Source organism: Carlito syrichta, unplaced genomic scaffold, assembly GCF_000164805.1.
Source record: "Carlito syrichta isolate Samal-C Ts95f unplaced genomic scaffold, Tarsius_syrichta-2.0.1 Scaffold65451, whole genome shotgun sequence".
Taxonomy (NCBI): domain Eukaryota; kingdom Metazoa; phylum Chordata; class Mammalia; order Primates; family Tarsiidae; genus Carlito; species Carlito syrichta.
In genome coordinates, this window is record NW_007009547.1 from 752648 (window position 1) to 777563 (window position 24916).

The 24916-nt window shown below is 41.6% G+C and overlaps 1 protein-coding gene across 1 annotated transcript in view; it reads left to right on the forward strand.

Moving 5' to 3' along the window:
• MFHAS1 (malignant fibrous histiocytoma amplified sequence 1) overlaps positions 1-23451 on the forward strand; it is a gene marked incomplete at its 5' end in the record, with an annotated part of 101973 nt that extends 78522 nt beyond the window's left edge. Inside the window, 2 exons of the mRNA XM_021709002.1 lie at positions 10854-10980; positions 20833-23451. Of these exons, the coding sequence (XP_021564677.1) occupies positions 10854-10980; positions 20833-20866 (161 nt within the window). The remainder of the gene's footprint in view (positions 1-10853; positions 10981-20832) is intronic.
• Between the last annotated feature and the right edge of the window lie 1465 nt (positions 23452-24916).

Genomic DNA, 24916 nt, shown 5'->3' on the forward strand with positions numbered 1-24916 from the left:
GAGATGAAGTCTCACTGCCCAGGCAGGTCTCGAACCCGCGGGCTCAGGCAATCCACTCACCTCAGCCTCCCAAAGGAGCGGGATGAAAAAGTTGTTTTATTAGTAGTATTTTTCCTTGGTTTTTCCGAGTTGAACTTTTGCCAAATGCTTTGGAAGGGGCACTGTGATCTGAGGCCACAGCCCTTTGATCTTGAAGAGATCTGAGTGATTAGGTGATTACCCAAGGGAGAAATGAGAACCAAAGGCAACTTTTCTTGGTTTAGCATACCAGAATTATTTAGTCATCATCTTCTCCCTTCCATGTCTCAAACCAAAAAAAAAAAACAAAAAACAAAAAATGTTTTATGTGATTGGTAAACAACTATTATATTGGGCTATATGCTTCTGTCAGGTGTTGGACTATACAGGCTTTAGCTGAGCTTGTTAGTCCAGGTGAAGCACCTGCCTCAAGAGGACGGCCGAAGGGTTCCAGGCATCTATCCTCAGCTTATGGGCTGGATGGCTTGCATTATTCATCAGGAGAATTTGAGAACTTTACAGGTTAAGATCATTGTTTGATTCACAGAAGTAATCAAGAGTGTGACCACCTTTGTTTTTCCTTCTGACTGTAACTGTCACCACTGTCATCATTTTGGAGGATATTAGGAAGAAGTGAAAGCAACGTGTTGAAATTTAGTTTGTTTGTGCTACCTGATGACCAGGCCATGGGCACTTGCTGAAGGTAGGGAGTTATAGCCTTAGCCTCAGGGCATTTGTAAGAACCCCAGCTGACCTTATTTTGTTTGTCCTGTAGATTATACTCTCTCGTACTGTTGAGACTTTACAAGTTATCCCCAAAGCTTCAAGGCATAGAAGAACATTTCTAGGTTTTTTGGTTTTTTTTTTAAACATGTCCCAGGATTTGGAATAAAAACTGAACTGGAGAAGTCCACAGATGGTTGGTGATAGAAATTTCTTTATATTGTTAAATTTCCTAGAACTCAGTGATTCTTACATTTTGAAGAATTGCAGGGATGTATGGTGAAAATGAAAACACAGTTCTAGAAGAAAGGGGTCACAATTGTTGATGGCATAAGTCTTTGCAGCTGCCCTTGGAATTCATACCTTAGGATATATCCATTGATCAAGTAGCCCTATCAACTTGACTTATTTTCAAGAAGAACTGCAATTATCCCTTGGTTTCCTCGGGTGGTTAGTTCTAGGACTCCCTCAGGTCCCCAAATCCATGGATGCTCAAGTTCCTGATATAAAATGATATAGTATTTACATATAACCTATGCACATCCTCCTGTATACTTTGAATCACCTTGAAATTACTTATAATACCTAATACAATGTAAATGTTACATAAATGGCTGTTATAATGTATTATTTAAAGAATAATAGCAAGACAAACTCCATACATGTTTAGTACAGATACACAATCTATTTTTCTTATATTTTTGATCCATAGTTGGTTGAATTCAAGGATTTGGGATCCCATGCATACAAAGGGTCAACTGTAATTGAGCCCAAAGCAAACTCTGCTCACAGGAAGAATGTAGCATCTCTACAGTTTTGGGGACCATTCTTTGACTCCCAAAACTCTCTGAGTATATGTGACCAAGTGCTGAAAAATATCTATGGACATTCCACTGACTTACCAGTGGTTCACAGGAAGATTCCAGCTGCATGTATGGATGCCCCAGCCAATTCCCCGTGGAGTTCAGCATTTCCCATCAGTGTCTTCCCAGAGTTTTAAGGGTGTTCCAGCTGCCTTTCCCCTTAATTTCACAGGATCCCGTGGGGCTGGCTTTCCAGGAACTGCAGCGGGTACATGAGCTTCCCAGGAAGTTCAACAACCTGCTCTCTCCCCTCAACCTGCTCCCTCATTCTCTAAGACAGCTTTCCAGATAATTTATCAGCAGACAGTCCTCTGCCTATTAGACTCGGCCAACTGACTGTGGATAATCTGGCCTCCCAGCAATCTTCACCATCCAAGGAACTGCACCCCGCTCTATCCAAGGGGGACTGAGTTTCAGCCTTGAGAAGGCTCTCCCCACCTCCAAGTTTTTCTCCCTTGAATGTTCTTCCTCAGCCTTAAGGTATTCTTTATAGTTCTTGTCTATTTTTCTGGGTAGCCATTCCTTGTAACTAGTTAATTATTATTGATGTTAAACTCTATGGTTTCTGTCTTCTGGCTAGACCTTCACTGAGCCACACAACTGGTAATCTTTAGCTGAGATTTAGAACTAAGGCTGATTCCAGAGGGTTTTTCTTAACCACTATTATTTTTTACTGTTTCTCTAAGATTAGCAGTTTCATATACATTAAACTGATTGGTATAATTGAGGTGTTTTAGACTATTTTTATATTTTTTGGTAAAGAATCTATTTTAAATTGCCAACAGGTGTTATATTACATTGGGTTTTTTGTTTTTGTTTTGTTTTTGAGATGAGGTCTCACTCTGTCCCCCAGGCTGGAGTGCAGTAGCACGCTGATGGCCACCACAGCCTCCACCTACTGGACTCAGGCAATCCTTCCACCTCAGCCTCCCAAGTAGCTGGAACAACAGACACACACCACCATGCCTGGCTAATTTTCTGATTATTCGTAGAGATGAGGTCTCACCAAGTTGCCCAGGCTGGTGTTGAACCTGTGGGTTCAGGCAATCCTCTCACTTCAGCCTCCCAAAGTGCTGGGTTTATAGGTGTGAGCCACCGTGCCCGGCTGAAGGCTTCATTTTTATAACCTAATCACCTCCCGAAGTCCCATTTTCTAATGTCATCACATTTGTGATTACATTTTTTTTTTTTTTTTTTTGATTTGGAGTCTCACTCTGTCGCCCAGACTGAAGTGCAGTGGCCACTCCTGGCCACCACAGCCTCGACCTGCTGGGCTCCGGCGATCCTTCCGCCTCAGGCTTCCAAGTAGCTGGAACTACAGGCACGTGCTACCATGCCCGGCTAATTTTTTGATTTATTGTAGAGATGAGGTCTCGTCACTTGCCCGGGTGGGTCTCGAACCCGTGGGCTCAAGCAATTCATTCACCTCAGCCTCCCAAAGGTGCAGGATTACAGGCTGAGCCACCGAACCCGGCTTGTGATTAGATTTTAATATGTGATTTTGAGGGGTATAACCTTCAGACCATAGCACCTAGTCTTGCACACAGTCCTACCATCCACCAGTTTTTCAAACCAAAAATTCAATTTTTTTTTTTTTTGGTTCTTTTCTGCTTCTTATTCCCACAACCAGCTCATCAGCAAGTCCTGCTGACTGACTACAAAACACATCTCAGTCTATCCATCTTGACTTTCACTTCCTTAGGTCAAGCTTTCACTATCTCCTGCCTAGGCTACTGTGTGAACCTCTTGATGGTCACCCTGTGTCAATCTTGCTGCCCTACACAGCCGCCAGAACAATCTTCTTCAGCCATAAGTCAGATGTCATCATTCTGTTTAAAACCTTTGCCAGGCAGAGTGGCTTATGTGTAATCCCAGCAACTCAAGAGGCTGAGGCAGGAAGATTACTTGAGGCCAGAAGTTCAAGACTAGCCTGAGCAACATAAGCAAGACCCAATCTCTAAAAAAAATTTTTTTTTTAATTAATCAGACATGGTGGTATACCTCTAGTCCTAGCTACTTGGGAGGCTGAGGTAGGAAATGTAGGAGTTGGAGGCTGAAGTGCGCTATGATCATGCCACTGTACTCTAGCCTAGGTGTTAGAGCAAGACCTCGTCTCTAAAAATAAAACAAAATCTTCCACGTAGCTCCTTACCACTTCGAATGAAAACCACATGTTATCCTCTGACCTGCAAAGTCCCCACAGTCTGGCCCTGGCCTCCCTACCTGCTTCTCTTCTCCTTTCCCCTTCATCGTGTGATCTAGACATGCTAATCTCTCCTCTGGGCAATCAAGCTTCCTCCTACTTTCAGGACTTGGCATCAGTGGTTCTCCTCATGCCTGGAATGTTCGTCCTACAACTAGCAGCTCCTTGTTCAGATTTCAGCTTCAGCACCACCTCCTCGGATAAGATAAGTGCCCCCAGCAATCCAGTTTAAGTAACCACAGTCACTCCCACATCCTCCTGTTTTAATTATCTGTGTTACAGGTTTTTATTAGTTATGCCCTTTGTTTCACACTCATTTTCCCTCTAGACTGTAAACTCCACAAAAGCAGGGATTTTGTATATCTTATTCCCTGTATCTGTGGAAGGAAGGGGAAAAAATAGAAGGAAGGTGGTAAGGACAGAGGAAGGAGGGAGAGAAGAAGAAAAAGAAGAAGGTGGGAAGGAAGGGAGGAAAGGAGAAAAGAACTCAATGGCAGAGCCAGGCCTAAGACAATTATCTTCTTCATTTCTCATCTAGTTTATACCAGGTCTTTTTAACCAATGAAAAAATTATGGGTTATTGATAGCTCTTGTTTTCTCAAAAGTTATGTTAAAGATTTCCAGAAACAATTTCAAAACTACATATTGTAAATATTCTTTTAAGCTTTCCTTTTAGTTTAAATGATGCAAAGTCCCCATAAGGAACATTGTCTAATCTACATCTTTTGGTTTTTAAACTTATTTTTAAATTTTGCCTTTATTCCAATTATTTATCAAATAACACTTGAAGACAGCACATTACAGTTGAGGAAGGGTGTATTTTCATAATTGTGCATAATTTTTACTTGTGTTCTGTGAAAAGATGCATGCCAGAAATGGGCACCACCTGGGCTTGGAGAGAAGGTCCCAAGCTGTTTCTGCTCCTTGCACAGTCTTGCTATATGACCTCCTACATGCCATTTTCTCTTCTAAAGAAAAGTTATCAATCATAATCAAAAGGTCAAGATGCAAAGTCACTTAACAGAATAGATTTTTATATTAATAAAGCCTGTCGAAAAGTCCAGTCCAGTCTATTGTATTTCTTCTGAGTGGTGGCCACTCCAGGAGCTGCCCATCGGTGCTCCAGAGGGAGTTTGTAGGGTGTGATGAGGTGCAGGCTTTGGGGACCCTCCCCCAGAAGGGAGAAGGCATTGCAGCGTGCAGACAGTTGACTGCATTGGAACCAGCAAGTAGAGATCTCTGTCGCCTTTTCTAGTGCTTTTAAGTATGTGCAGATGCACATTTTAAAAATAAACATTGTAATGTTCGTTGTTTACTTCTCCTGTGTAGATGCTTCCTGGGCTTTATTTTGTTTTGAGGCAAGGTGTCCTTGTATCTGTCTGGCTTTTCAGACATGAAAGTGATCATGTAGCTCTCTGATCTTAGCTGTCTCTGATAACTTGGTGGACTTGCAGAGTGAGGGCATTGCTGTGCATTGATTTCCAAGGATGGTGCCTTTGCCCTGAGGTGGCATGTGAAATTGTGTGTCTCATGGCAGCCACATCCAGATGCTCACCTAATTAAAAGACAGCAGTAGACTTTGGGGGATGGAGGACTATGAGTTTTAGAGTATTAGAGCAGAAAGAGACCTTGACAATGTCCCGGTAATTCTTCATTTAATAGAACCTATATAGATCGTTTATTTTAAAGTTGTTTTAATTTCTAGGCCATCTTTACTTTCTGAGGGATGTTTATAACTGAGATCTTTATCCTGGATTAGGAAGTAGCTTTTCTTTGCACTGAAAGAAATATTTGGTGGCTCAGCCTGTAATCCCGCACCTTTAGGAGGCTGAGGTGAGTGGATTGCCTGAGCCCGCGGGTTCGGGTTCGGGTTCGAGACCCGCCTGGGCAGGCGAGACCTCATCTCTACAATAAATCAAAATATTAGTCGGGCGTGGTAGCGCGCGCCTGTAATTCCGGCTACTCAGAAGGCTGAGGCGGAAGGATCGCCGGAGCCCAGCAGGTCGACGCTGCGGTGGCTGGGAGCGACCACTGCACTCCAGTCTGGGCAACAGAGTGAGACTCCAACTCAAAAAAAAAAAAAATTGGGGGCTTTTAACATTGCAGTGGGAGTCATTTTGTATAATGTGCCCAGAATTTGAGAATTCTAATGATTAGCAGAAAAGGATGAGCCCATTTCACTTACCTTCTGGTGATTTAAAAAAAAAAAAAAACTCAAAACTTAGCGCTCTGGAAAAACAGTTGATAAGAGTTTGCTAGCATTTTAATGGCAGAAAGCCTGAGCCAGAGTAATTAAGTACAGTTTTTCATAGCTTTAATGGGCGCAAGGAGAATGTGTTGTAGCCTGATATAGTATCAGTAAATGCAGTGTTCTGAGCAGTAGGCCAAACTTCTGTACCTCTGAAGAGACTAATAGTATTGTAAGCTGCACATGAATAGAAGATCTCCAGCAAAGGAGATAGCATCAGCATTTAAAGTTGGCATCTCCCGTCCGTATGAAGCATACTTTAGTCTCTTTTATTATTGACTCAAATGTCAAAATAAGTAAGAAAAAAAATCCCAGGACCAGTTCATCTTTATTGACCCATTTTACTCTGTATTCATGTATGTTCTTGGTCTGTTTGTGTTTCTAATTAAAAAGTACTTTCAAATTTACATTTCCACCTGGAAATGTCAGTCTCACAATTCTTTTTTTTTTTTAAGTTGGAGTCTCATTCTGTCGCCCAGACTGGAGTGTAGTGGCACTCTCATGGCTACTGCAGCCTTGACCTGCTGGGCTTAGGTGATCCTTCCACCTCAGTCTTCCAGGTAGCTGGAACTACAGGCATGCACCACCGCCATGCCTAGCTAATTTTTCTTGGTTTATTGTAGAGATGAGGTCTCACTAAGTTTCCCCCAAGCTGGTCTTTAACCCCTGGGCTCAGGAAATCCTCTCACCTCGACCTCCCAAAGTGCTGGGATTATAGGCATGGGCCACCGCATCTGGCCAACCTCACAGTACTTAATGACTACAGAATATTCCATTTTGTTAATGTGTCATAGTTTTTAGCCATTTCCACATTTTTGGATGCTGAGGGAGTTACCAAGGTTTCACCATATTGTAAACAGTGCTGTCATGAGCCGTCATTGTATAATCTTTGTCAGAAAGAAAGGCCTACTTTCTATAACCAAGTTCCTGAAAATATAAGTATTTAAGGCCAAATGGATATATTTTTAAAATCTATTGTTAACATGTTTTCTGTAAGTGTCACTTTTTTTTGACAGCTCCCACAAACTTTGGGTTATATCTTTTTAATTCACTTTTGCTAGTGATGACAGATTTGTAGTAAGATCTAAATTTTTTATTCACATTTTTCGGGTGGGCGATGTTTGGCATAAGATAATTTATGGTCTTATTCTGGTATATCGCTTTACCACAGAGATTCTTGGTACTGATCTTGTGCTTGAATGAATTTTTTATACATTTGAAAGAATAACCTTTACAAAATATTCTCATGACTGTAATAATAGTGTCAAGAACCTCCTAGATGCCAAATATAGTGTTTAGTACTTTTCATGTATATATCATCTAATTTAATCATCATCATATCCTTGACAAAGGATATCATGATCTGGTGGTTAAGAGTTGAGTCAGATAGTTTTGGTTCCAAATCCTGGCACTGCCAATTCTTCCTGTGACCATTGGCAAATTACTTATCCCATCTGATTCTCAGTTTCCTCTTCTGCATAGTGAAGATAATAATTATCCCTTGTCATGAGGATAATTTATATACAACATCAAGCAGCACATAATAAATGCTCACTGGATTTTAGTTGCTCCTGTGATCATCTTTTTTTTTTATTTCCTGGGATAGTTTAGGTTATTTTTCAGTTTGAAATATAAATCCCTACTCTTTGATATCTTTCCCAGTCCCACAAGTCAGTAAGAATCTCTCCACCTGACTCCTCTAGCATCTCATCAATTTCGTTGGGGCACCCATCATATAGAATGGTAGTTCTTTGCACTTGTCTTCCTCCATGGACATAGATCCCCTATGTCAGAGGCCATGCCCTAGAATCCTGAACCCCCTGCATCTTCTTCGGTCTTCACATACAAGAAGGTCTCAGTAGTTAGTTAGGCAGTGAATAAATGCATTTTATTTGGAAGATCAAGTTCGTGTTAAATTTGAGGATGATTAGTTTCTGCTATTTTACTAGATAACACAAACTAATAAACCACTCTTTGTATTTGTGTTAAGATCTGTTTGAGAGGAGAAGAGCTATTTATCTTATGTTCGTAATCTAGAAACTTTGCATACTTCTTAGATCCTAGGAATACTGGCACCCTGTAGGGGGTTGTTGGGGTGGATGGGTGTGCTGGAAATTGTGAACTGTTCTCCCTGCTCGGCATTCATTAATATCAGATCAGTGTTTCATGTGTGTGAAACTTCTCCATGTCTCCTGCTTTGGTGCTATTTTCATGGCTGGGAATAGTGCTGCTAGCTAGGGGCAGGACCCCAACAAAATCAGTCACCTGACTACATGACACTGAGAGTCTGGTTTAATAGAAAGCTATTGGTTTAATAGAAATTGGTAACCGAGGCTTAATAGTGGTGTATGTTACTTCATATTCTCTGGCAACCTAGTCTTTCACTTACCAAAAGCTACAACATACTCAGCCAAGAAGCCAGCTGTGTCAGGCTGGTGCCAGGGAAGGGTGCTGGGGACAGAACCTTTGCATCTGCAGTTGTTATCCCTGTTGCCCAGGCAGCCAAAAGCAGATGGGGCTGAGGTCTGTGTGAAATTCCAATCAGGAGAGAGTCTTTAGAGAAAACTAGAGGAGTCCAGTCTATGTTCAAGCCCTAGAGATAATCATAGGACAGGAAGTAGAAATTGAATATATCAGATGAGAGTAGTCTAGGATTAGGGGCTTGGCCAAGAGACCAGGGGTGCTCAGGACCCCTTCTCATGGCAGTGCTAGTCCCATGGTCTGTGAGGGGTGGGTTGGTTTATAGGCATGCAGCTCTCTGTGGGACTTGGAGAAAATCTGTTAAATTCAGAGAGCTTCTGACTTATGAATGGCTATGTGGGCTGGATGCCTTCCAGGTTTCAGTCTGGCTCGAACATGCTATTACTTGGGCTCATTTCATTACTTTGATGGTATTTAATGTTCACATTTTTAACTTACATTTTTATGTTTGGGGATCTCGTCCTAGCTGGAATCAGAGTACAGTTCTGATACCCTTGTATCCATGATACAAGCTAACAATGCTAAATTAACTTTGGCAGTAGTATGGTGTTTACAGCATTTTGGATAAGAAACTCACATTGCATTCAATTCTTATTGTGTAATGCTGTAGAAAAATGGTCATATCAGGCAATTAATGACTTTCATAAAAGTATAAATATGTCAGCCAGGCTCGGTGGCTCAGCCTGTAATCCCTTGCCTTTGGGAGGCTGAGGTGAGTGGATTGCCTGAGCCCGCGGGTTCCAGACCCTCCTGGGCAGCAAGACCTCATCTCTACAATAAATTAAAAAATCAGCCAGGTGTGGTAGTGCATGCCTGTAATTCCAGCTACTTGGGAGGCTGAGGCGGAAGGATCGCTGGAGCCCAGCAGGTCAAGGCTGCAGTGGCCGGGAGCGGCCAGTCCAGTCTGGGTGACAGAGTGAGACTCCAACTCAAAAAAAAAAAAATGATAATTTGAGGCAAAGGAATTTTATGTCATTGAATGTCAGCATATACAGTACCGCTCCATCTGTGGTTTTACTTTCCGTGGTTTCAATAACCCAAGGTCAACCAAGGTCTGAAAATAGGTGAGTACAGTACAATAAGATATTTTGAGAGAGAGAGAGAGAGAGAGAGACTATGTTTATATAACTTTAGTTATATTGTTATAATTGTTCTATTTTATTATGAGTTGTTGTTGTTACTCTAACTAACTATGCCTGATTTATAAAGTAAACTTTATCATAGGTATGACTATATAGGAAAAAACATAGCCTATATAGAGTTCAGTACTATCCACAGATTCAGGCACCTACTGGGGTCTTGGAATATATCTGCCAGGGATAAGGGGGTCAGCCACCCTAGTGTCTCTAGAATTTAAGTCAGCAGTGGCAGTGATGGCTGCTGTAGAGTTGGAGTTTCCGCTTTAGTAGTGTCTCTTCCCAGCTGGTATATGTTCCGTGTCCTAAGTTTGGTTTATATTTACTTTCTAGGTTTAAGGAAGGCAGTTTAAGTAATAGCATGTCCCATCATCATTCAGAAGCCCTTCATTGAGTACTCCCTGAGGAAGGGAGGGTGCCCAGGTGCATGGACGAGGGAGTGGAAACTAAGGAGTGGAAGTCATTGCTGCTCTTAGGATTTAATGATCTAGTTGGAAAGAGATGATATCCAAGGCATGCAGAGAAACAGATTTCCTTTAGATATTTTGGCAATCCATTAAGTTAATTACCTTCTTTACTAAAGCCCCATTAGTCATAAGATAGTGTGTTAGTGCTTCCAACTCTACACACACACCTATCTGGGAAGTCTACTTGCCAGGAAGAGGCTGGGCAGATCTTAGGCTGTCAGCCTTGTTAACACCTTTAGTCAGCTGCGTTTCCAGATCATTTATGCAGGGCTTTGTTGAAAGGCTGGTGGAGTCTGCTTGAATTCCATCTGCCCCAATTCTAATCACAAACACCTCTTTGGCAGCCCTTGCCTCATTGGATTCTGGGGAGCCTGGCTCAATTGGTGACTTCTAGATAAAGGTCTCCAGAGTCAGTCTGTGAAAAGAAAGGTGAGCAGGACAGCAACAGATGCTGTCTTTGTCTAGCCAGGCCTTTCTGCCATGACCATTAGAACATTCTCCACAGTGACACAGATGAGAATTTAGGAAGTGAAGCCAGGAGACAGAACAGCTCTACTGTTTGTGGTTGCATGTGCATTGCCTGACTCCAGTGTCTATAGATGCTTTGCTTCCTCACAACCTGCCCTTCTCCCTTCCACTCCCTCCTCCATCTGCAAGCACTGCCTTCCCATTTTTAGGGTACATCTCCTTAACGCATTTTCCTCTCTCCTGCAGGGGAGTTGCTGAGTCAGCCCAGACCAGAAGGAGTGGCAGAGATCATTTGCCCCAAGAACGGCAGCGAGCGAGTGAATATTGCCTTGGTTTACCCACCTACACCGACTGTGATCAGCCCCTGTTCCAAGTGAGTTCTCAAAGTCCCATTGGCCTTGCCCCTCCCTCTTGATCCTGGCTCTACTTATGTGATAACAGGAAGCCAAGTTATGCTGCATCTGCATATACCTTGAAAAGTTCCCCACAGCAGACATAATTCTTCTGGGTGACGTCAACACATGGCTTAAGCAGCAAAATGGGAGCTTTTATTTTCTCTTTTTGGTGATTAAAAAAAAAAATTGTGCTGATAAAGTCAGAACTTTTTTTTAACAGCTTTATTGAGATATCATTCACATACCACACCGTTCTCTTCATTCAGAGTATGCAATTCATCGATTTTTGGTTTATTTGCAGGTATATGCAACCAAAAAGAAGATTTTTCCGATGGATAGTCTTAGATCTGTCATTACAGAATTAAATGAACTCTCACTTTAAAGAATGCAAGGGCCCTTTAAATGACAAAAGCCTGAAGAAAATCAGTAAAAGATTTTTTTTGTTGTACGGCTCTGATGTTCTAGTTAGTTCCTGAAAATGAAGAGCCATGCAGCCAGTTTGTTTGCTATCACCCTCTCCCCAAATGAACTCAAAGACAGAGGAGTTACACTTGCAAAGTAGCTTTTGGATAGGTTGTCATCTTAGTAGTCTAGAGAAAACATCCTGCAGGTTTGGGTTTCCTGTGTGTGTTTTGTTTTGTAGTATTAATAATCAGAGGTCACTTTTTTCTTTTCTTTCTCTATAAATCTCCATTTACAATGCAGACCAGGCATAGAGCCTGAGCTGAGGGTATATAGGGTAGGTTTGTTCTCCTTCCTCTTTCTATACAATGGGTGTAAGAATGCAGCCTATGGTGAGCACCAGGAGGCCCTAGGTCACTTTTAAACTGAGAGGGAATGCCTGTTTACTGCAAGTTTTGAAAAGCAGCAGCCACAGATCTTCTTGGGTTCAATCTCGTTATCTAGGTGGTATCAGCAATGTGACTTATCCAGAAAAGTATTCATAATCTTGCAGCAATTCTAATTTTCTACCTAGCTGGCCACATCAAATTATTTTCATGAAGAAATTATATATGGATATAAGCTTTTTGCAAGGACGTTGGAAAGTTTGCATTTGAGAATCATGGTCTGTCATCTCCTCTTGGGGAGCTTGCTGTCCAGCTACATTCCAGAGCTCTGTGTGATTGGTGCTTGTAGCTCTCCCTGAAGTGGCAGTTTTCCTGCCACTGGTGTACTCTGCAGAGTGAGGCCCCCAGTGACGTTCTTATTCATTAGCCACTGCAGTAGACGTGTGATGCCCCCTATTCTCCACACTGGGCAGCTGATTCAACAGAACATCCCTAATCTATCTTTGCTGGAAAATATCACTGAACACTCAAGGGAAATGCTTATCTAATGCTCTTATAGTCAGAGTGCTGTTTTATGTAACATGTGTGTAGCATAATTTATCACTGACTCTAAGACACTGTGAAATCTTGAAATACTTCTTAAATATTAAAATCGGATTATGTATTTTTATAATAACCAGAATATACTCTGTGTTGAGCATATCAAACAGCAGAAATTTTATTGCTTTTTCAATTTCTTTGAAATTGTGCACATTGTTTTTCAGACACACCTAGGTAAGGATGGATAAGGGGATAATATAATAATTTATCGTGATTTACTATATAATAATAATTATATATTTTTCCTTTTTCTTTTTTTTTTTTTTTGATACCCAATATGTTCTTAAGGCTCAAGGGGATATTATAGAACCAGCAAGGCATGGAGCAGAGGGAAACAATTATTCAATACACTTTGCATTGGTGTAAATGTGCCAAAATCAAGAGAGACTTTCATCTGTTGTTTTGCCATAACCTCATGCCATTGAATTGAATAGGCCAGATATAGAGGTAGAAGTTAAAATATCCATTTGCACCAGATACATCAAGAACACTGAGACAACTTTGTCAGTGTTTTCCCATGGGCTTCTTGTACTACCATAGACAGACCACATTTATGCCAACCTGAAAAAAGGGGGTTCTTCTCTGACAACCTCTCTCTGGCAGCCTATTGAACCCAGATGAACAAGCAGCAGTAAAGTCATGGGTGACTGGGGGCACATAGCCGAAGATATCTAGATGCTGGAGGGAGCACCTTTAGAGATTGAGCCACTTTTGACCCTAGCTATATAGGTCCTTTTATTTTGAAATGAGTCAAAAAAAAAGCTTTATAAAATGGATGATAACTTTGTAATATAATTCTTAACTCTAAATGAAGGAATATTCTCTATTTAAATAGGAAGATTTCGCATTCCTGGCAAGACTTTTCTTGGAAATTACCTTTTTTTTTTAGCACAGAGGCAAGGTGAAAATGATCTTTTGTATGACCATTTATATAAAAGTACTCAAAGCTTGTGCTTGTGCTGCCCAATTTTCTACCCATCCCCACCCAACACCCTTCTTAAGCATCCACAGCTCTCATCTGTGAACACAAAACCAAAATAAAAGAATAATAATGGAGGCCGGGCCAGGCCCAGTGGCAGGTCTGATTCAAAGTAATTGACAATGTATGGGAAGTGGGAGACTTGAGGGGATCCATGAGAAAAGCTGTCCAAGGAGGTAGTTGTTAAGTCATCATAGCTTGGGGCCTGAGCCTGAGGCTTGAGGTCCCAGAAGGCACTAGAAATTCTGAAATTCTAGAGCTATTGCATTAGCTTTCCAGTCTAGTCAAGTTAACTTAAACAGGTCACTTCAGAGTTCAGGCTTTCTTAATAAGGCACGTAGGAATTTGAGGGTGAAGAGGCCAGGCATGAGTCTATAAAAACAACACAAGGCACCCAGATGATTCTAATGCATCTGTGCTGGACCTTCTGATCTCTCAGATCCCTTCCATCCATCTAAGGGTGAGCTCCCTCCCCAGTGGTGCCTTAAGATCTCCTACTTGTCAATAACCAGCTGGTAGCACCAAGGAAAAACTGTCCATGTTGCCTTGCTGTCATCCTCAGTGTGGTCTTGTCTACTTTCAGGTAGGGGGAACACATCACAATCAGGAAAAGATTGGAAGTGGCAGAAAGGCTATTATAATCATTATGCCAGGAGACAGGCCTCAAGCAGAATGGTCCCAGCCATACTAGAATAATCACTCTTCTCTTAGGTCACTGATCTAGCTTTTATGGTGTTTGGGGTTTTTTTAAAGACATTTTAAGCTCTTCTTTGACTGGTTTACCCTTCTTGTTATAGGTCAGATTAGACACTTGTCATTTAACTGCCTGCCTTTGACCATGTGTAAAAATAATGGTGCTGCAATGTAGTGTATAAAGAAAAGACCATCGATGACTTATTTGATTCGCCTTTCCTTGTGAATTCTAAACTTCACTATTTCTCATTTTTAAAAATTTCTGGATGATGTATTCCTCTGTGGGGAGAGACAGAGAATAGGGAGTAGGTAGTGAATTTTTTTAAAGTGATTTACTCTCATAACTTGTCTCAATGGCCTGATGGTTGGGGTCTCAGCCAGAATCCTTTTGGGAAGAAGTTACAGGGTCTGAATGAAATGCCTCCCTCCTACAGTTCACCTTCTAGGAGAAACAGGAACTGAGGGACTTCTGGTCCTTTTTGTTGATTATCAGATAGAAATATAAATAATTTCCATGCTTTGGATATTTAGGGCTGATTTGTTTTTTTTGAATTCAAAATATAGTTTATTTAGAAATTAAATTGGAGAGAGAAAGGGGATTCACCTCCCCAAGGTAGGGGAGGGGACCAGAGCTTAGGAAAACATAGTGGCCACAACTCAAAAAGCCACATGGCCAGACCAGAACTTAACAAAGCAATGGCCTTTGGGGCTGATTTTCAAGGACCTCTGCATTTGTGAGAAAGTGAACATTCATTTGGTAGCAAATATGCCTGGGTTGCTCTGAAAAATTCTCAGGATACAGATTGTGTCAGACTTACTTTAAAAAACTTTATTGATGTATAATTTCCATACCATAAAACTTGCCCATGCAATGATTATTAACATATTTGCGGAGCTGCACAACTGTCACCACAATTAATGTTAGAACATTTTCATCACCCCTAAAAGAAACCTTATACCTATTTGCAGTCACTTGTGCCTAATCCAACACCTGGTTTCACGCAGTTAGTATTTTTAGCACCTCTTTCAGGAAGGTTTCAGTGGCTGGTATGTGATAACTAAGCATATTTCTGAGTTTTAAAGAAGTTTTCATAAACAAGTTAACTCTGCTACAGATCAGTCTAAAGGCAATGAGTTAACTTGCACACCCTTCCCCCACCCCCACCAGCCCCTTGTGTCCAGAACACTGGCAAGGAGGCAGGGTTGCATGGAGGGATCCTCTTTTAGAACTTCCTTTTTTTTATTTTTGAAAATGTTTCATTGAGATGGAATATTTCTGTGTGGCCCAGGCTGACCCCAACCTTCTGGGCTCCCGTGATCCTTTCGAATAGCTGTGGGATCACAGGAGTGTGCCACCCCACCCAGCTTTTCAGAACAACTTCATGGCAGCCTGACTGACTCCTAGAAATTTAAGGCATGTTGAGCCTTGGACATTAGGAGTCGTATAGGTGTAAAAATATACTTTCAGTGGGAAAGTAGAGAGAAAGTAGAAAGAATAGTCTTCTAAAGATTGTATTTGTTAGCAGAGCTTGGGGCTCAGTTTGTAATCCCAGCACTTTGGGTGGCTGAGGCAAGTGGATTGCCTGAGCCCACAGGTTTGAGACCATCCTGGGCAACTTGGCAAGACCTCATCTCTACAATAAAAAAATAAAAATAAAAAACTAGCTGAGCGTGGTAGCGCACGCCTGTAGTTCCAGCTACTTGGAAGACTGAGGCAGAGGGATCGCCGGAGCCCAGCAGGTTGACGCTGGGGTAGCCATGAGCATACCACTGCACTCCAACCTGGGTAGCAGAGTGAGACTCCAACTTAAAAAAATAAAATAAAATAAAGACCATATTTGTGAATTCCTGCCTTTGTCCAATTACTGTTCAGGTTGAGACACAATATTCCGGATTTCAGGGGTATTAACCTCTTTGGGCAAATGGCAGCTTGCCAGCTGCATTTCAGTTTTAAGTATTCTGCAGAATGTTTCTCTTTCTTCTTCCAAAGAGGTTTGGATCAACCCCCTCCTTCAGCAATGAAACTATATATTTATATTTTGTGATAAACTGCCAGATAATCCAGTTTATCTAGGATTTTCATGTAAAAGATGGAGAGAATTCAACAGGTTGGCATATGAAAATGTTTTACCTTGAGGCGTACTGGAATGCATCCCACTTTCTTCCGTGTGGTTTCTTAATGGACTGACCCTTGAACATACAGGAAATGCGAATGTATCATTTTTATGTCCTGACAGTTGACGTTTCTCTTGTGGTGGTACCGTGTCTGTCTGTGCTCCTTCACCCATGGAGAGATAGGCATTCTCAGAGACTGAAAATTGAAAGCAAGTTAATTCTGACTTTGGCAGGTCATGTATTCTAGAATTAGCACAAAATGGTCTGGTTTGAAAGTTGTTGGGCTAAACTTTCTCCTTTTCCAAAAAGTACCACTCATAACAGAGGACAAGACTGAGCTGCTGTATTTCAGAATTCCAGTTTAAGATCTTGGATTATTGCCTATATACTGTAGAGTGCCCACTCAAAGCAAAATCCCCCACTAAATTCCAGTTACTTGTTGTTTGTAAGTATTCCCAAAAGTACAGTGATTACTTTGCGCAGGAATTTTGGCTATTACATTGTTTTGACACAAAGACATTTACGACCACTCGAAATAGCCTTTCATTAAAAAAAGGATGAAAACTATTCAACCTTTATCTCACCAAATAAACAGGCAAAGTGTACCTAACAGTACACTGATCAGTTAGTATGGACTCCATAAAAACAATTTTTAAAGAGCACAGAAGCTAGATGAATATGGCTTCATCACAATGGAGAATTTTGTACTGACCACAGACTTTTAAAACATGGAGGGTGGGGATGGGATGGTATTTTGTAAGAAAAGGCGAAGTGTGGAGGTTGCCTGTGGAGTGTATCACATTGATTTGCATCGATTTGTTTTGTTCTCTGCAAGGAGCGAGACAGCTCTTTGCCTTGCTGCCTTTGCAGGCTAGGAGGAGTTGGGTTTCTTTAATTATTTAGTCTCCCATCAGACACATTGATACTGGAATTTTTCCCCTCTCTGCTTAGGTATCTTCATACTTTCTTGGAAAATTAAGTGGAAAAGATAGTGCTTCTTTTCCTTATGCCATCATTTTTACTGTACCCAAACTGTGACTCTAGGAGCACCAATTTTTAAGGGTAAGTCTCTGTGAAGCAGAGAGAATGTCTTAAATAGGTAAGGCCTTCCTGAGGACTTGGAGAGTTTGCGGGTGGGAAAAGGGGTGTTGGGATAAAGGGATTCTATAGAGCAGGACATCCTAAGATGACAAATCTTTACTTCTCTAGACTCAAGTTGCATTTGGGAATTAGGAATAAGGATACTGATTGACTCTTTTGCTTAATTTGCTATGATATTGTATACATCAGTAATCTTAGATCCTTGTTGGAAAAAGGAAGTAATTTTTTTAAAAAATGTACTCTACTATTATGCAGACTATGACGTCAGGTGGACCCACGCCATCCAGTACTACACAGGGAAGTACCAAGGCTAGTCACGAAGCAGAGGGAGGGAGGGACTGTGGGGCAGGAGTCTTTTGTATGGTTTCCACAGGAAAGAACGGGCAAAGCAGGGTAAGTAGGCTCCGGACTGGCAGTTTGAATAATTTTCAGCAACCCTGGGACATACGGGTTGTCCTTAGTTGTCTGGTACCTGCCCCTGGGATGATTAGGTGAGGCTGATAGTAGCCTAGAGTGTGAAAACCTGATAGAGAAGGTGGTGGGGCTGTGGGCTTAGGATTAGTTGATTTGTATTTGAAAAGTACATTCTCAGGCATGTGTTTTACTATCTCTAGGAATTGGCCAACCCTGCGAGGGGCAGTCCCTCCAGGATCAGCATGACCCAGATAGGGAAGCGGCAGAATACAGAAAATAGAAGACACATTTAATATAACATCTTATGGCTTCCATTTCAGCCTAAGCATCTCCATTCCTTGAGTCATAATTTTTTTTGTTGTGTCCCAGGAAGGGCAGGTTCTCTAACCTGGGAGGATTCTGGGTCTGAGTCCCCCAAGTCAGCCCCTCCCTTCTGCTCCAGACTTATTTTTCCAATGTCCTACCTGGCAGCGCCCCTGGGTGTTCCCTAGGCTTCCTCTCCCAAGACTCTTCTTCATTCGGTTTTCAGTCTCAGGTAATGGCATCACCTTGCACTCATCTCCCCGCACTAGGACTCCGTGAGCCTCAACACCTTCCTCTCCTTTCTTTCCCATATGCCATCGTCGACCAAGACCTGTTATCCCATCTCATCATTGTGTCGTGACATGAGTGAATTTCGCCACATAAATTCCTCTTCATTGCAAGCTTCCCCCTAGTCACCCCACCCTGTCTCTGCCAAGCTTCTGTGATTGAGTCTCAGCTGGCCTTCTCCTTTCTAGTCCCTTTGTCCTTCAGCCCAATATTATCTTTTACCATCACACCCTATCACAGTTCTCCTTGTTGAAAAGCATTGGATGGCTCCCTGGTGATTATAGGCTCAAGATCAAACTCCTGGACAGGCTCACAAGGCCCTTCACAGTCAGACCCCAGCCACTGCCAACACTCTCCCCGTTATTGTGGAAGGTCAACCTTGGTGCACCCTGGCTGGCTCTCAGTCCTCTGCTGGCTGCCACCCTTCTCTCCCACCCCATGATGGCCCACAGGTCCCTGAGGTTGCCAAGGCCATGTGTCAGCTCCTGTAGGAAACCACCCCAATCCCTCTAACTGTAATTGGTCTTTCTTTATATCTCCTTAATACTTTTATATACCTCCATTATAGTAATGATTGCCTAGTATCTTGGCTCCGTCTTACCAGTGGCTTCTTCATCACACCTTATTCATCATTCATTCCACAGATCTTTCTTGAGAATTTGTCCTCTAGTAGGCATTGTGCCAGTTGTTGAGGATGCGGAAATAGCTAAGTCAGACCCTGCCCTCCAGGATCGAATAGCCTCCTTAGAGAGAATGAGAATTAAAATGATAACCAGACAAACTCGTCAATGCCTAATTAAAATTAAAATATGATAAGTGTATGAACAGAGAACGGAAATAGTTGTAAGCACAGAGAAAAAAAGAACTCTATCAGGAAGAATCAGGACAAGTGCCGTTCCAGGAGGTAGTATTTGAGGTGGATCTTGAAGAAGTATGATGAACTTACTGAGATGGAGAAGTAGGGAGGAGGAAGAGAAAAGGTTAGCAATTTAATGGTTCTTTTCCCTGCTATCCCAGATGTGGATTCCACGCAGTATTGGTGTGGAAAAAGTGTTCAAACTGGTTGAACTGTGGGACGTTCCATCTAGCTGGCCTTGCTTAGGAATGCTTGTGTTTCTCAGTCTTACGTGTGGCTCAGGGAAGCAGACAGCCAGGCATGACTGACTGTCTGCATTTCTGAAGGGTCCTTAAATTCAGTGAGAAATGTGTACGTAGCACATCTCTCACACGAACCAGAAACTCACACCACCAAAGTTTACTGCTTGGTTGAGATGTGTGTTTTTACACTGCCGTCCTCTTTATGGTTAGATTTATTATTACTTGAATTTGAGGCAGTTTTCAGAACCTTCTGGGAGCTTACCATATTAATAGGCCTTCAAAAAGTTCTTATGACTGAGTTCTATAGAAATGTGAAATTCTCCCTAAGTCCGCAAGTAATATCCAGCTTCTCTTAGCTTTCAAGCATGCTTTGGAGTTCGACCACCCTAAAGACTTGGCTCTTCCGCTCACTAGTATGCACCCTCAGGGAAGCAACTTCATCTCTTGGCACCTTAGTTTCCTTCTTAGTAAAATGTAGAGTAAGAGGGAGCTTACCTGGTGGGATTGTTAGGAGTTGAAGATGAGCCAAATAACGCATTTGAGTGAATGGCGCAATTCCTGGCATACAGTTAGTAAACGGAAGAGCCTTATTTGGGATAATGTCGTTATTGTTATCATGCTTGAATGAGCCCATGGGCAATTCCATGAGCTGGAGAGATGGTTTAGGTGGATACTGGATTCTTAGTGTCCATAAAGTTAAGCAGCATTGGGAGAGGTGAGGGCTTGGGGAAAACGGATCATAATTCCTTTTTCCTTTCCTTTCAGTGTCTTTGTATGTTTTATTGAATGTCACTAAAATGCTTTTAAAAGATATTCTGACCTCCAACTCTAAAAAAAAAATCTGATGCATACCTTTGTGCAAAAACTGAAATAAGAGATAGCCGTGTTTGACATTTTTCCCTCTAACCATTTTGTCTGAATTGAATGCGACTTTAATTCACTGAAGGTACAGCAGTTTCTTCATTTTATAGTCATGAAACTCCAGATTTTGACAAAACTCGTCTATAACATTTTTAAGTAAAATCATGCTTTTTAGTCTAGACAGACATCTTACTTTTTAGTATCTATGCCTATTCCAGGAGGGTTATTTACTGTGTGTCTTTGTGTAACCATGTGTGGCAGTGTTTGAGGTTGTTAATTAGACATCTAGTGAAGCTGAAATTACAATGGAATAAGTAGTCAAAGCCAATTAGCACAGTTCCCTCTTGATGACTGAACCGAATTTAACATCGCTAACCAAAACGTTTGGCAAATTTACTACTAGAACAACTTTTTTCCTTGTGGGACATTAGTTGCCCAATATGTACATGTTTATAAGGGATACTAGACATCAAAATGAAAATCTGTACAGAAAATAGATGTAGATCATCACTTCCTTTTCTTACAATTGAGGATATCATTGTCCAGTACCTTTTGTCATTCTTGTGCTTTCTTCTCATCCACCCATATAGGAAGAACGTTGGTGAAAAGCACAGAAACCAGTGACTCCGGTGGCTGTGGGATTTCCATGGAGAAAGAGAGCATCCGAACTCACCCAGACCACCTCTCACCCTGGCAACCCCTCCGTGCTCCCCAGCGCATTCTGTGAACTTGAGTGGCAAAGCGTGCTTTCAGAGGAGAGAGGTGGGAGGGGCAGGGGAAGGATGGGCGAGGATATAGAGCAAACGTTTTACAACCTGAACCTCAGAACTGTGATCCTCCAAGGAGCGTGCTACTTGAAGAAAAGAAAAAAAAAGTCGAATGGCTTCTCAGGGATTTTGTTTTCCATGCACATATAAGCCATAGTTTCAGTGCAGGTGGCAGTATTTAGAGCACTCAGATTTCAGTTCTGTTAAATGTGAAAGAGGGATCGACTGACGTTCATTGCTGTTCCGTAAACTAGTGTAAAATATGTATATGTTTATCTTTATTTTTATAATATGCAAATACATTTAAATTTATACAGTTTGAAGCTTCTAGCGTTAGTTCACACTGGGTGCAATATTCTGCATGAGAACTGTGCCAAGATGGGGCTGATTTCTTATTTTAGTGTAAGACTTCTTTGCTTTTTTCTTTATTCTTGAATCCTCCTCAGATTATAAAAATACCTATTAGCCCATGAATTAATTGCTGGTTCATAGAGATTGCCAATAATCAGCAAAAACCTTAAATGTGGATTTCAGACAGTGTCCTTTCCCTTCTTCTCTATAAAGATCCCTGCCTATATAAATTGTCGGGCATGGTAGCGGGATTATTCTTTTTGTTTCACCACCTATCATTAATGCTAGGTAGAGGTGGGGCATTCTTGGGGGCCAAAGAGAACAGAGAGTCCATGGAAAACCAGTCTTTTAATAACTTAAGATAATCAGGCGTCAGTTCTGAATCATACAAAGAGCTCTCCTAAAGAGTACCTTTCTTTTCTAGAATAGTCTGTGAAATTTAGCAGGGCACTTTGCAAGCCCTCCACATCTGGCTGTCAGACCTTAAGATAGTGAACTACCTAACTGGAGAGCATAATCCCATGTTGGTTGTTTATAAATACAGAGCCTCTGGTTTGATGATCTACTGCCAAGAACTAGTAAAACCCTTGTTTTAAAAACCTCCAAGAGGTAAAACTTAAGAAGCAAACCAAACAAATTACTCTCTATTCTACTCCTAATTGGGGCCAAACAGCATACGCTGCGATAGTAACTCATTCTTTGAAGAATGTAAAGAACTCTGTTTATATCTCCTCTTCCATGTGTTGATTGAAAATGTGTAAAACTGTGTTGTCAGACAAAAAAAGTGTCAGCTGGTATTACTCTTTTACTTCTTTCATAAAGTATTGACTCTTGGAAGGCCACAGTATACAAAGTCTCCACATATATTTTTTTTAAATAACAAGCAAGCAGCTGCCTTGCCAGAAATCACAAATTGACTTTTAATAGACTATTTTGTGCCCCAGGAGTTGGCTTCATTGACTCCAGAATCTCCAGTTAAACGAGTATGGTGTCTTAGGATCATAAAAGCAAATGGGATCAGACTATTCTTGTGTTCTTTAGTACTTGAATAGGACACCTGGAGTTGGAGATTTCATTTTCTTCTAGGAATCACAAGATTAATATGGTTAATCCTTTTGTCACAGTTCTCGTGTGTGTGCGTGCGCGTGTACATGTGTGTGTAAAACTGAATGGTAACATTTAATTGCATTTTGGACCATTGAATTGTTGGGCAGTATGAGTTTTTGAATTGGCACGAGACAGTTCCTCAGCTGTCAAATTAACCAGCTTTAACGGGTCTTTAGCAAAAGGCTCTTAAGTATGCGACTTTGGGCTAACTCCCCAGGGGACCATATTAAATGAAAAAAAATCCTTTGGGTGACACACCCTGCAAAGTATTTGCTATATTACCGTGAACATAAATGCCCACATTCTTAATAGCTGATATTTTTGACAAGTGATGTGTTGTGCTGTCATCTGAACCCTAGAGAAGCAGTATAAGAAGAAACCTTGGTATCACATGTGTTTTAGCAAAAAGGTTAACATGATGGAAGGTCATGTGACCCAAAGATGCTCCACAGAAGCTCAAGAACTTGCTTCAGGATGGGGGGAGGGTTGGAGACACAGAAAACACTGCTCTACAGGAATTTTCAGCTGTCTAAGCAGGAAATTCCCTTTTCTCTTTCCACACCTGGGAAGACTCAGCAGCCAGCCAAGGCTGACAGGCGATTCACTAAGCACAAGAGGAATGTTTTTCACCCAAGGCGTCCCTTGCCTCTCAAACAAATGCCCTCCAAGTTTGTTATGGTTTCTATTCCTGCAACTTGTGGTATCAAAACCACTTCCTGGAATTGTAAAAGCGCTGCCAGAATAAATGTTTTTTCCCCCTTCTAAGAAAAAAAAAATGACAGTGCTCATATTTGACACTTGTGTATTGGACTCTCTTTTGAATGAATAAAAAGGAAAGGGTTTGATGTTATTCCTGATGGGGTGTGTGTTGTTTTTCATGCTGCAGTTTGTGAATTGTAATTGTGGTTTCCCATTTCATTGTCGTAACTGGGCAGACTTTTTTTTAAAAAAAATCAATAAAAATGCAAAGAAATGGTTAAGCAATTCTATTCCCAGAGTTTAGTTATTTCTGTTTTTGTTCATCTGTTTTTATTTTCCATTTTTTTTTTTTTAGCTCTTAAATGATGCTGTATGAGCTGTGGGTTGGGAGGAGGTGGTAAACCTCATCTGTTTGGTGATCAAGTTCCTGACAGGAAACTGAGGAGTGCCAATTTAAAACTCTGCCTCTGTTTTCAAGTTGAGGATGCAACGCTTGACTATCAACTCTGTCTCTTCATCAGATCATTTTTTTCATATCCACTAGATTCCTAAATCAAAGCTTATGAATTTATGGTAAGTTTGGAAGTGGTAAGTGTCCCTGATCTTTTTTCAGGGGCTCTTCGCAGAAGCCCTTGCCACCACCTGGTAAATAGGACATTGTCCCAGGTGCCCTGTTTGCAGGCTGAAAGAGCAGGCTCCTCAGGTGCCCCATCAGAGACTCTATTCCTCCTACTTCTTAAAGGCAGATGAGAGGAAAAAGAAGGTGAATGTGGTACATGTACACGATGGAGTATTATGCAGCCATAAAGAACAAAATCATGAACTTTGCAGCAAATTCGATGGTGTTGGAGACCATCATACTTAGTGATCTATCACAGAAACAAAGAACTGAATACCATATGTTCTCACTCATAAGTGGGACCTGAACATTAATCACGTTAGCACAAGGAAGGGATCACAGTCACTGGGCACCGCCAGGGGTGGGAGCAGGGGCCACAGAACAACACAAAGGGTGTCTGGTCTTTTACTAGGGGAAGTGAGGGCCAGTTGGAGGCCCAAACTTCACCTGCATGCAGCCTACTTGTGTAGCTAATCCTTACTTGGACCTCACATCTCTATAATAAAATAAAAATTTAACAATAAAAGCAAACAAGAAGGCAACTGTTTCTTATAGACACAACAACCTCTAGAAAAAAGAGCAAGACAAGAGAAACCCTGCCCTGAGAATAGAGGGACATAGGGAAGAAGGGACCACCTTAGACCAAAGAGGGCTTCACTGTAGGACTCCTGACAAGACAGCTGGAGCCATTGAGTGCCCTGAACTCAAACATGCTCCTGCCAATGGAAACATGGAAGCAGTGAGGTGGCCAGAATTTCCAAAGGCCTGATGTCACAAGAGGTGTATCCCACATGGAGTGGTGCACTCTTACAGCTGCCCTCGATGCCACTGTGTCCCTCCTGGTGAAAGCAGTACAATGAGCACACATCATCCATTGGGCCTTGTTTTTCTTTTGGTTTTTTGTTTGTTTGTTTGTTTTTTGAATCAGCCTCCCAAGGCCTTGGTTTTCTTGACCGAAAAACAGTTCGGCCAGGTACGGTGGTTCACACATGTAATCCCTGCACTTTGGGTGGTGGAGGAAAGAGGATTACCTGAGTCCAGGGATTCGAGACCAGCCTGGGAAACTTGGCGGAACCTTAACTCTACAATAAGCCAAAAAATTAGCTGGGCATGATGATTCATGCGTGTGAT